The 12,918-nt window shown below is 46.1% G+C and overlaps 1 protein-coding gene across 2 annotated transcripts in view; it reads left to right on the top strand.

The window, feature by feature from the left end:
- The window catches only part of DOCK8 (dedicator of cytokinesis 8), a 255,396-nt gene that overhangs the window by 120,200 nt on the left and 122,278 nt on the right, over window positions 1-12,918 (top strand). For both annotated transcript variants that reach the window (XM_062208372.1, XM_062208373.1), the window contains exons 11-14: window positions 413-572; window positions 3,424-3,560; window positions 5,300-5,393; window positions 6,904-7,066. In XM_062208372.1, the coding sequence (XP_062064356.1) occupies window positions 413-572; window positions 3,424-3,560; window positions 5,300-5,393; window positions 6,904-7,066 (554 nt within the window). The remainder of the gene's footprint in view (window positions 1-412; window positions 573-3,423; window positions 3,561-5,299; window positions 5,394-6,903; window positions 7,067-12,918) is intronic.

Below are 12,918 nucleotides of genomic sequence, written 5' to 3'. Positions count from 1 at the left end.
CAATATGACTTTAAAATCACAGCCTTTCTGGAATACAACTTACCTAAGCCGTGTCCTGCTATAGACTCGATATTTTTGTTTCTTTAAATTTACCACTTAGTCTGAACTCAGAACACCTTGGAAGTGTTGTCAACCTTATAAGGAAATTGTTAAGACTCACTCATAGATCTTTATGGAGTCTTCCCAGATGATAGACTGAACTGTTTGTCCCGGTTTTCTTTCATGAGAATCCAAGTCATGCACCTAGACCCAAAAGCAGTGCTTGTGGATTGGCTGCTGTAGCAAGCTGTGGACATGTTAGTGGCCTTTCTTTAAACTCTTGCTTGGCTATTGTGTGTGTGTCTGAGGATCTGGCCTGGTGCTGATGCCTTATTGTCTGTTTTGCCTCCATCTCTTTTCCATTTTCCTCTAGAGTAAAGAAAAGATTGAAAAGCTAAAACTTCAAGCTGAATCTTTCTGCCAGCGCTTGGGGAAATACCGGATGCCCTTCGCCTGGGCTCCCATCAGCTTAGCAAGCTTCTTCAATGTCTCCACCCTCGACAGAGAGGCAGCTGATGTGGAGCCTGTGGTTGGTAAGATTTCCATCTGCAGTGGGAAGGGGAGGGCTCCCCAGTTTTTCAACTCTGGGGTCAGCGGCTTATGAATGGGGTTTGGGGTGTGATAAGGTGTGGGGAGTGGGAGGGAGGAAAGAGATAAACAGGACGGAAAACTATCATGGCTGAATTGCATGTGCTTCATTGGACAGTGGTCCCCAAAACGATTACCGTGACAATTTGTGGAGCTTAACTATGCTCTTATAAGACTTTTGGTTGGGATTTTCTGGATGGTTCGACACTTTAAAAAGTTAATTTGCAGTAGCCATCCTCTGCCCCCGCCCCCGTAACTTTCTTAAAAATAACAGGAAAATGTGATAACCTTGTATCAAACAAAGACGTTGTGGTTGCTCTTAAACATACAGGGAAGCCGCTGTTTGTTTTTTTTAATGATTTTATTTATTTATTTGGGAAAGTCAGAGATACACAGAGAAGGAGAGGCAGAAAGAGAGAGAAAATCTTCCATCCTCTGGTTCACTCCCCAGATGGCTGCAACAGCCAAAGCTGTGCCGATTCTAAGCCAGGAGCCAGGAGCTTCCTTCAGATCCCCCACATGAGTGCAGGGGCCCAAGGCCCCAGGCCATCCTCCCCTACCCTCCCAGGCCATAGCAGGGAGCTGGATCAGAAGTGGAGCAGCCGGGACTCAAACTAGCACCCATATAGGATGCCGGCACTGCAGTCAGCGGCTTTACCCGCTGCTCCACAGCACCAGCCCCTGGGAAGGCATGGTTACAAAGGCTTCCTAAAGCTGCACTCAGGATTCTCAACAAAATTGCCAGTCTCTTAAAGTTTATTTTTCCAAATGTGATAGAAAAATAGGCGCTTGGGGAGGCGCTTGGCACAGTGGTAAAGACCCTGCTTGCGACACCCACATTCCAGATCAGAGTGCCTGGGTTCAAGTCTTGACTTTGCTGTCGGTTGTAGTTTCCTGCTAATGTGGGTCCCGGAAGGAAGGAGACGATGGCTTGAGTGCTTGTGTCCCTGCTACCCACATGGGAGACTGGCTTATGTTCTGGCTCCTGACTTTGGCCTACTCCAACCTTTGGCTGTTGTGGACATTTGGGGAGTGAACCAATAGATGGAAGAGCCTCTCTGTCTGTCTCTCCCCCCCCCCACCTTTCAAATAAAATGAAAATAAATAAATGAATTATTTGTTAAAGTAAAAACAGATGTCGCGGCGCCGGCACACCGGGTTCTAGTCCCGGTCGGGGCGCCGGTTCTGTCCCAGTTGCCCCTCTTCCAGTCCAGCTCTCTGCTGTGGCCAGGGAGTACAGTGGAGGATGGCTCAAGTGCTTGGGCCCTGCACCCCATGGGAGACCAGGAGAAGCACCTGGCTCCTGCCATTGGATCAGTGCGGTGCGCCAGCCGCAGCGCGCCAGCCGCGGCGGCCATTGGAGGGTGAACCAACGGCAAAGGAAGACCTTTCTCTCTGTCTCTCTCACTGTCCACTCTGCCTGTCCAAAAAAAAAAAAAAAAAGATGTCAAAAGAATATCTAGTTGTTGTTCAATTCAGCATATTTCTGTTTCCTATCACCTCACCCTCGGATGAGTCATGAATTTTAACTGACCAAGTGGGTTAGAGCTTTCAGATAGACCCACCCCAACCACCTGTAGCAGGATTTTTGTTTCCCTACGTGCCTTTGTATCCAGCTAGTATTTAAGTCTGTGTTCACAGTTCTCATGCATTCCTTAGCTCTGCCACTTGTGAAATGTTGCCTTTAGCAGCAACTAGAGGAAAGGGTATTGCATTATTGCTGCTACTGTTCTGCAGTTCTTGCTTCATAATTACCAGTCAGAACTCCGGGTTATTTCTGGCTTGTCAATAACAAACTTCATTGCATCTGGTCCTCCATGCCACAAATTTTTGTTATCACTGTCTTCCATGTAGACCCAGGTGGCCTTAGTTGAAAGCTATGTTTTTTGGGGCTAACAGGGCCCTATAAACTGGGTGATCCAGGCATAGGACTTGCTGAGGCCTCAGTCAGCTCTAGGTCAAGGATAAATTAATGTGACCACAGAAGCTGATTCTTAAAAAGCAATCAAAGATGCAGAACATTATACTGAGGCAGGATGCAAGTTTAGGTGGGTAGGTTGGAAAAAATTCTAATTCAGCATGATAGTGCAAATGAAGGTTAAGACAACAATCAAAGATAGGAATCTGTTAAAGTTCTAAGCAATCTGAGTGTTCACACCAGAACTCTGCATTTTGCAATATAAAAACATCAAGGTCCTCACGTGAATCCCAGAAGGGGATGAGAAATAACTAAGCAGAGGATCAGGGTCCCAGCCCAGGTTTGGGTGTGCTTTAGGCAGGTCAGCTAAGGCAGAAACTAGGTTTTGCTGCCTGGTCCGCACAACAAGAGCAGACAAAAGCCAGGATGCAGAGTGTATACAGGCTGGCCCTTGCATGTTTAGGTCACAATCCCAAATGCCTTCAAGGGCTTCTCAGTACATGCCTCTCCCAGTGGAATGCAAATGTAAAAATAACAAAAGCAAACAGTGTGCTGACTAAATAAAGCTTTTCAGGAGACCATGGTCTGACTGTAGCCCTGGGCTCTTGCTGAGTGGCATCTGCCTGCCCTGGGCTCCAGGTGGGAGGGACCCAACCTGCTCGGGGCTTCTCTACTCTGCGGTCAGGTGAGGACTGTGGATTCCCACAGGGGACCAAGAAAGGGGTCAGAGGAGGGAAGTTTTCCTTCAAAACAAGGATGGCCGTGTTCAGTGTTCTTGTGCAATGACTTTAAAAAGACCTTGCAGGTGGTTAAGTTAATAATTGCTATGTATTCCAACAGAAAGGCATATTTTAGAATATCAATTATTTACTTTAAAGGAAGAAGCTCTGTGGGTGAGCGGAGGACTTTGTCCCAAACTAGAAGACTTTCCGAAAGAGCCCTCTCCTTGGAGGAAAATGGGGTTGGAGCCAACTTCAAAACCACCACCATGACTGTGAACAACTTTTTCAAGCAGGTATTTGTCTGGGTCACAGAGTGTCTGGATTTGTCCTCATGTGTAGCACTTAAGAAAGCAAGTTAGTTCCCCTCATCTCAATTCAGTTACCTACCAGACAGTAATACCGACACCTGCTTCGTGTGGCTGCTGGGACAGATGGACGACATGAGGCGTTTAAGAGTGCCTAAGGGCCGGCGCCGTGGCTCAACAGGCTAATCCTCCGCCTTGCGGCGCTGGCACACCGGGTTCTAGTCCCGTTCGGGGCTCCGGATTCTGTCCTGGTTGCCCCTCTTCCAGGCCAGCTCTCTGCTATGGCCAGGGAGTGCAGTGGAGGATGGCCCAAGTGTTTGGGCCCTGCACCCCATGGGAGACCAGGAGAAGCACCTGGCTCCTGGCTTCGGATCAGCGCAGTGTGCCGGCTGGGGCGGCCATTGGAGGGTGAACCAGAGGTGAAGGAAGACCTTTCTCTCTGTCTCTCTCTCACTGTCCACTCTGCCTGTCTTAAAAAAAAAAAAAAAAAAGAGTGCCTAGGATACAGTAAGTGCTCAAGTAGTGTAGCTGTGCTAATTGAGAGAAGGATCGGTCCCCTTTAATGCCAGTGTCTGATGAACTGTTTTGATGGAGTCATTGACGAGGCTGTGACTGAGAGTTCCTCAGGTGTCCTGGCAAGGCTTTGTCCTCACTCTGCTCCCATGCAGCCCTCCCATGGAGCCTGCTTGAGGGTGACCGTTCCAGGTAGCTCAGTAAGCATTGTCACTCTCTGAAAATGAAAAACCTTTCTAGAGGTGTCAGATGCATACAGACAGAAAGTAGAATGATGATTGCCAGGGCCTGTGGGAAACGAGGGAAAGGAGTTGTTGTTTAAGGGGTTTAGAGTTTCAGACTTCTTTTACAGGCTGAAAATGTTCTGAGACTGGTGTACAACAGTGTGAACATCCTTAACACGACTGAGCCATGTACTGAGAAACGGTTCAGGAGATACTAAAATTTTATTTTATTTGTATTTTGCCTCAATTAAAAAAAAACAAAAACAAAACCTTGACTTAGACTGAATTTGACCCTGTTTTGGAAAATTTTCCTTAGCTTAAACAGTATAGGGCATGTGAAACGGTTACATTAACAGACTGAAATGCACCATGCCATAGGACAGAAGTAGGAAGGGACTGTGAGGGTTTCTCTTCAGGGTCACTGCTTCCTGCTTGTGTTCCCTGGGGGCCAGGTGGTTGGCAAGGTCTGACTTTTCTTCCTGGGAGTAAGACATATCTTCCTACTTACATCCCTGGCTTGTTAGAAGGAGGAGAGATCGTGCATGTGTGTCCTCTGGCAGGATGCTAGGCACACGGAGGGGAGAGTTTATGTTTAACCTGTCCATCCAAGACAAGTGTGAAGAAAATGAGGTGGGGATGATGGAAAGATGCATTCCCCATGGTCAGGTCCCCAATGAAGAAAGTAAAGTCTGTACTGTCCCAGGGTGGTGGCGGTGGGGGGCTAGCATCAGGGTGTTAGAGGTCGGGGAGAGAGACCTTTGGCGTAGATTCCTGAGGGTCAAACAGAGCCCTCTGGGGCATTGGAAGCCCCATCCCGGAAGGACTGACAAGAAGCTGTTTAAGAAAGGATGCTGGACAAGAGGTGGAACTAAATGACTCAGGAGTTGCCTTTTTTGAAAGACTTGAGAAAATCAAGATTATAGGTAAAAATCCTCCCAGAAACCAGAGTCAGTAGCACCTGTGTACTCACCCTGACATTACTCCTTGCAGGAGGGAGATCGTCTCAGTGACGAAGACTTATTCAAGTTTTTAGCAGACTACAAAAGATCCTCATCCTTACAGAGAAGAGTCAAGTCCATCCCAGGTATAAACCATGGCTTCTTTTTATCCCTTTAGCTGTGCCCAGTTCATCTAAGATCAGGCACATGATTTGGCTAATGCTAGAATTTATAAAATCATGTTTGCCAAATCAAAGGATGGATTTTGCATTAGGAGTTAAGAATGTGGGAGCAGGCATTTGGCCCAGTGGTTAGGATGTTTCTTGGGGCACCTGCATCCCAGAATGGAGCGGCTGGGTTCTAGTCCCAGCTCTGCTCCCTATTCCAGCTTCCTGATATTGTGCGTCATCAGAGGCAGCAGGTGATGGATGGCTCAAATACTTGGGTCCCTGCTACCCATATGGAAGAACTGGATTGAGTTCTGGGCTCCAAGTTTTGACCTGACCTAGCCTTGACTGTTCAGTGTATTTGGGAAGTCAATCAATAGGTGGGAAATCTCTGGGTCTCTGTCTCTCTGCCTATCAATAAAATTAACTAACTAAATAAATAAACTAACTAAATAAATAAATAAACTAACTAAATAAATAAATAAATAACAGAGTTAAGAATCTGAATTGGTCTATATTTTTGGCCAGTCCCTAGATGTTTTATATTTTTCTTAAAGGATTACTTCTATAAGCATTGTATTTCAGACCCAGTTTCTCAAATTTTCAGCTAATTGTTTGCACAGATCAGCCCCTTTATCAAATAAAATATTACATGGAGCTCCTTACTATAAGAAGACTGAATGTGGGGCCAGTGCTGTGGCATAGTGGGCTAAGTCTCAGCCTGTGGTGCCGGCATCCCATATGGGCGCTGGTTCGAGTCCCGGCTGCTCCACTTCCTATCCAGCTCTCTGCTATGGCCTGGGAAAGCAGTGGAGGATGGCCCAAGTGCTTGGCCCCTACACCCGTGTGGGAGACGTGGAAGAAGCTCCTGGCTCCTGGCTTCAGATCGGTGTGGCTCTGGCCATTGCAGCCATTTGGGGGGTGAATGAGCAGATGGAAGACCTCTCTTTTTCTCTCTCTCTCTCTCTCTCTCTCTCTCTGTCTCCCCCCCTCCCCCCATCTGTAACTCTGCCTCTCAAAGAAATATATAAATATAAGGAAGAAGACGAGTGAATGTGAGAAGTTCCGGTAGAAGATGAAGGTACCCTCCTCATCCTCAGCCACTCAGCCCCTGTGGTCCTTCTGCTGCATTCCAGGTCCCAGGGAATCGAGGCAGAACCGCCCGCCCATCAGTACTTCCTGTGAGGCAGGGCAGTTACTTCTCTGTGTGTACTGTTGTAGTGCAGTAGCTCTAAAGGAACATCAGAGACCTTTAAATCCATTCCTACTCACTTTACACTTGCTTGCTTTTTATGGTGTAGAAACCAGGTCTTAAAAGTCATCCTGACATTGTTTTCTCAAACTATTGGAAACCAGCTGAGAACTCCCGAACCCCTGCTCTCACGCTCTATCCCTTGTTCCACACAAGCGGTGCAGTACTGCAGTGCTTCTTGGCTCCATCAGAATGTGATGAGTTCTTTGCTAACACAACCCTGTCTGCTCTTTGAAGGCTTGCTCAGACTGGAGATATCCCCAGCTCCAGAGACTATCAGCTGCTGCCTGACTCCCGAGATGTTGCCCGTGAAACCCTTCCCTGAAAACCGGACACGCCCACACAAAGAGATTTTGGAATTTCCAATCCGAGAAGTATATGTCCCTCATACTGTGTACAGGTAAAAAAAAGAAAAAGAAAAAAAAAAGATAAGAGGCTCTTGGAAAACTGTTGAACTTGCATTCTGCTTGGGTAACGTTTTCATTGTCCTTCAACCCATCTTCCTAAGTTCAGGGGAAAGTGAAATGTGATGCTTATGTAGCTGTGGACAATCAGTAGATCTTCTTCTAATGCCTTATCTTATTACTTTAATAAGAAAATGGTTATTTAATCATAATCCTAATTGAGGATTATAATTGATTCCTCGTCGATACTTTGGCTTTCCTCTGTGCTTTAAGACATACAAGGAAAAGAGCAGTATGAGCAGATGTCCTATGTGTCTTAAAGAGAGGTCTCTAGCTCAGGACCTGCTCTGTCCAGTAGGATTTATAGCAACAGAAATGTTCTGTAGGCTTGCCGCCCGATGTAGTAGCCACTAGCCCATGTGGCCATTCAGTACTTGAAATTCGGCTACTGTCATGGAGGAACAAATGATTTAATCTTACTTAATTTTACTTAAATGTAAGTAATTCAGTTAGCAGCATGTGGCTGGGAGCTATTATGCTGGACAGCAGTGAGCTGGACACTCATGGTCTGAAAGGCTGGGCTGGCTCTGGTTCTTGAAAATGCCACCTGGCCCTTCGTGAGTGCTCGAAACGGTGCTGTCCACACCTCACTGCCAACGGCAGAGCTGCTCAAATTCTTTATTTTCTATTTTGAGCAGGGTTTTTGAAATTCAGTAAAGAATAACAAGTATTTTTCCACCATCCAGAGATGAGATTTTGTTGTTTTGCATATTTTATATGAAACATATAAACTCATACTGATAAGTGATGTCCAATCATAGACTTCTTGCCTTCAAGTTATTACTGGTTTCCTGAACTTATATGTGTCCTTTTTTCCATTTTCTTTGGTTTTATACACACACATACACACACACACAATGTACGTGTGGGATATATATCTATGAATACTTAATGTTAATATTTATATTCACTTAAAATTTACATAATGGATTCACACTCCGTGTACTACGCACTTTGCTTTTTTTCATTCTGCAGTATGAATTTTTCCTTGTTTATTGTTTGACTATTCCTGTGCAGTCACAGATTTTATTGTTTTAATGCACTAAATTGAGTTGCAGCCATTATTCATTTTAGTTACTCAGATTCTCACCAATTTAACCACTGGGAACTTCTGGGGAGCTTGTCTTTTAAAAATATTAACCCATTTATTAAAATACTAAATATATTATAAGTAATTACTAAATATGTCATAGATTTAATGTATTTATTAATAGCTTAAATATAATTTAGTTCTCAGAGCATGAAATTGTTCATGTTAACTGCTGTATAGTATTCCTTCGTGTGAAGAGGCCATGCTTTATTTATTCTCTCATTCCTGACACACATGTTTAACATGTTGTCTTCAGTTCTCAGCTCTCAGACACACTGTGCAGAGGGTTTCTCTTGTCTGTGTGCTGTGTGAAAGTTTTCCTAAGGAATAAGCCCAAAAGTGAAATCACTGGGTCACAAATGATACACACTTTCAGTATTCATACTATTACTTTTTCCCCAAATTGTACCAGTTTGCTGTCATGCCTGCAATGTAAAAGAGTTACCCTCACCCAGTTCTTTACCCATGCTTTCCATCACGATGTATGTGGGACTAACGTCAAGAGAGCTTCGGAGCTCACCTGATCCAGGGACCCCACCCCCACATTTCCATATTGGCAAAGCTGTGGACCAGAGAGAACAAGTGAATGGTTCGTGGCTGTAAATACATATACATGTTATATGTATAGTGAGAGATGCGGACGGCCATGAAGTACTTTGAGGCAGAGCTCTTCCCTTCACAGTTGTGACATGCACACTTATTTCTCCACTTATCCCTTCCTGAAACAGCTCTTCTTTTAAAAACCTTTTTATTTATTTTCATTTTATTTGGAAGAGATAGAGAGATCATCCACCTACTAGTTTATTCCCCAAATGCCTACAACAGTCAGGGCTGGGTCAGGCCAAAGCCAGGAGCCAGGAACCCAGTCCAGGTTTCCCATGGAGGTGGCAGGGTCCCAGGTAGTTGAGACATCAGTTGCTGCCTCCCGAGAGTGTGTTAGCAGGAAGCTGGATCTGAAGCAGAGGAGCTTCAAACCAGGCCCTCTGATAGGGGTGTGAACCTAACTGCTGTGCTGAACACCTGCCCCACAGCTCTTCTTTTCTGTTCTCATTCCTGACATCAGTAGTCCCCAAGTCTTCCCGCTAGATTTGACAAGCATTCCCAGGATGCAATCATTTCAATTCTCCATTCTCTAGAGGAAGAAGAAGGGATGAAACTCTTTGCCTATAGACGCTGTGTTTGTAGCTTTTTAGAACCCTTATTATCTAGATGGGAGAAAAAATGCCTGCAGCATTGGGATAAACTTGCACCAAATGAAATCAATGGTTATTCACCTTCCCCTCAGCATTTACTCACCCATGGGAGTCATTTACAATGCTATCCACTCCTTGCTGCCAATATTATCCCTTAATTACATCACAGTGGGACTTCCAACGCATTAGTGTGCTGAGTGATGCAGATGTAGGAGTGCTGAGGACAAGTCTGGACGGATTCCTGTGGACGCCAGGTCACAGCCCGAGAAGGGAACCTGCAGCCACAGAGGGAATATTCTCGAGCTATACTGAACTCCTCAGAAATGCCAGGGTCACCCTATTTGAAACCAGATTTTTGCTCTTGAGAATCATAGCAGATACCTCCCGGTGGGCTGATGCAGCTTCCTTTGGCTCCCAGGCCAGCATACTTTATAGTTTGATTAAGGAAAGGGAGCTGTGATGAACTGGATTCAGAATCTCACCACATGAAAACTTGGGAATTTAGAGAGCACTGTGTCTGAATCTCTTTGCTATTGTTATATTTTTGGTGTGTCTTCTCTAGTCCTGACGTGCTTTTTTTTTTAAGATTTATTTATTTGAAAGAGTTACACAGAGGGAGGAGAGGCAGAGAGAGAGAGAGAAAGAGAAAGAGAGAGAGAGAGAGAGGTCTTCCATCCAATGGTTCAACCCCAATTGGCTGCAACGGCTGGAGTTGCACTGATCCGGAGCCAGGAGCCAGGAGCTTGGAGCTTCTTCCTGGTCTCCCACATGGGTGCAGGGGCCCAAAGACTTGGGCCACCTTCTACTGCCTTCCCAGGCCAGAGCAGAGAGCTGGATCGGAAGTGGAGCAGCCGGTTCACGAACCGGTGCCCACATGGGATGCTGGCACTTTAGGCCAGGGCGTTAACCCTCTGTGCCACAGTGCCAACCCCCACCTGACATGCTTTATAATGGTTATAAACCAGTCCTAGTGAATTCTCCCTTTTCCTATACCTCCATTCCTGGCCACAAAGTGGAAATGGAGAGAAGCCAGGTCTGAACACTAGGGAGAATTAGGAAGTGGACCAGGTTTGATTTGGTGACTTCATTTCTGTCAGTTTTCCCCTCTTTTTATTTCTTGCCATCTCCCTCTACCTCAGGAAACTCAAAAGCACCTGGCTTTTCTCTCACTATAAATAAAAACCTCTTTAAGGGAAGACTGCTAAACTCATTGCATTGCGGAATCAATAACAACTATGGTGTAAAACTTTACCTCTCCCAGGGGTATTATAATTTTAGGGGGCACAGCAGATCCTATTTCTTTTGGAAAAGTTTTCCTTTGACTTAACTCAAGAGTTCTGGATGCCATGCTGAGGGTTTGGCATTAGGGCAACTTTCCCTGTTGACACGGCTTTTTCTGTGCCACTAACGCTGGTCACAGCTGCCTTTCCTTCAGGAAATCAAATAAATACAAATGAAGATTTAAGTGCCGATGACTTTCATGAATTTGAAGTATGGCTTGACATATAAGATATTGATGTACCGGGAACACGTGGAGACCACATCTGTTGGGGCAATGAATGCCTGCACTGACAAAGCCAGCATTTGAATCTCACGCTAGTGTACTTTTAACAAGTTGGAAAGCTCCCTTGGGTGCAGGGAAGCATCACCTGGTTCTAATGGCAGATGTGTGGCCGAGTGTGAGTCAAGGGCAGAGTCACAGGTTTCAGGACACTAATATTGTGAGGGCTCCAGTTCATCTCCATAAGAGTACAATTCAGGTACCTGCCAGAGAGCCTCAAGTAGAGCTGGCTTGAGATGGGCTGAAACTGCCATGCAGCCCTCAGCCTCCCCCTCCTCCTGTCTCTTCAGGGGCCTGCAGGCAGCATCACCGTGTTGTGCCCCAAGAAGAATCATTCAGGTTGTGCACCGTGTGCGTGCAGGCCCCTGGTGTCTCCACCTTATTCACATTGCTGCAAGGAAAGGCTTTCCAGCGCTTAGAGCAGAACTGTGCTGGAGACCCGGGGAGTATCCCTGTGAGTCAGCATGGGCTGGACATTCGTAAAACAAACTGCTACTCCGTGGGAGAGATTGACCTCTGCTAAGCCCAGGAATGACCAGTGTTCTCCTAAACCAGGGGCTCTGGCCCTCGACATTGCCATGGCCCACTGCTGTAGGATAGAGGCAAGGAGCTAAATTAGCGTCCCAATTCAGACCCTGGCAGATGGCTTTGAGAAGTCACAAGCAACTGTGGAAGTAGAGCAGAACAGCTGGAAAAATTCACTTAAGAAAAAGGATTATCCAGATCTGAGCTTGGCATTCCTTTCTTTGTGCCCAGATTAAGAAAATACTAGTTGTTTGCCTGGGAACACATTTGAACCAACGCTTGGCTTATTATCCACGTGACCCAGCAGCTGGTAATAGAAACACCAGCTGCCTTGTGTTGGGACCAGAATGACAACAACACAGGTTGGGCCCAAGACCCAGCGAGGCCCTCAAGGGCATTTTATCCTGGGGCTGCCATGGGCGCATGGGCGGAGTTCACAGGCGCTGCAGGAGTAATGAGCGTGTTCAGCTCCTTGCTGTCCCTTTAACTGGTGATTGCATTACGAAAGCCACATAAAGTGCATTTTCATCTCTCATCCCAGCCCTGAGAGCCTCTGAGGTCTTGTTTATCCAATTACCAGGCTTGCTGAGAATAAGCCTATCAGCTGGAACACAATTGCTTTGATGGATAATTGGCGGCTTCCCCAGCCGCCTCCTATTCAGCTGGAAGTTCTCACACCAGAAGTCTGATCTGGCCTAATCAGGAGGTGCCTGCCCTATCTCAGTTATCTCCTAAGGGATGTTACCAGACTTAGGTCCTACAGGGGGAAGAATGATAGAATGGAGGTAGGAGCTGATCTTGGATGAGTGTCTGGGAGTTGTGATGTAGTGAAGAGAATTTCTAGGGAAAGGAATGAAGCGGAGAGAACTTTGGATGAAGTGGTGAGGGAGGAGTCTGGGCATGGGGCATGTCAGTTCAAGCAGGACTAGGGAGCCTTTGTTCTGCCAACGGTCATTTGGGAATTTACAACAGCGTTTGCAGGCCACACAGAATTATCAACTTAAAAATTAGCCTGCTGTACATGTATTGAATTTTGAGTCTCGCCTGCAGGCAGAGACTCAGGCAGGTTTGACAGGGCAAAACCAAATTATTCACATGCCTTATATGGCCCCAAAGCTGGTTGTTCCCCATCACTGCAAAAGGAACTTTATTTTTTTTAAAGATTTATTTGTTAATTTGAAAGGCTGAGTTATGGGGGGAGGGAAGGAGAGGGAGAGAGAAACAGACAGACAGAAGTCTTTTTTCTTTTGCTTCACGCCCCAGATGGCCCCAAAGGCCTGCACTGGACCAGGTTAAAGCCAGGAGCCCAGAACTCCATCTGGGTCTCCCATGTGGGTACAGGGGCCCAAGCACTTGGGCCATCTTCTGCTGTTTTCCCAGGCCATTATAGCAGGGAGCTAGATCACAAATGGAGCAGCT

Source organism: Lepus europaeus, chromosome 12 (assembly GCF_033115175.1).
Source record: "Lepus europaeus isolate LE1 chromosome 12, mLepTim1.pri, whole genome shotgun sequence".
Lineage (NCBI taxonomy): Eukaryota > Metazoa > Chordata > Mammalia > Lagomorpha > Leporidae > Lepus > Lepus europaeus.
The sequence above is the reverse complement of the archived record's forward strand: the minus strand, read 5'-3'. Positions and strand labels throughout refer to the sequence as shown.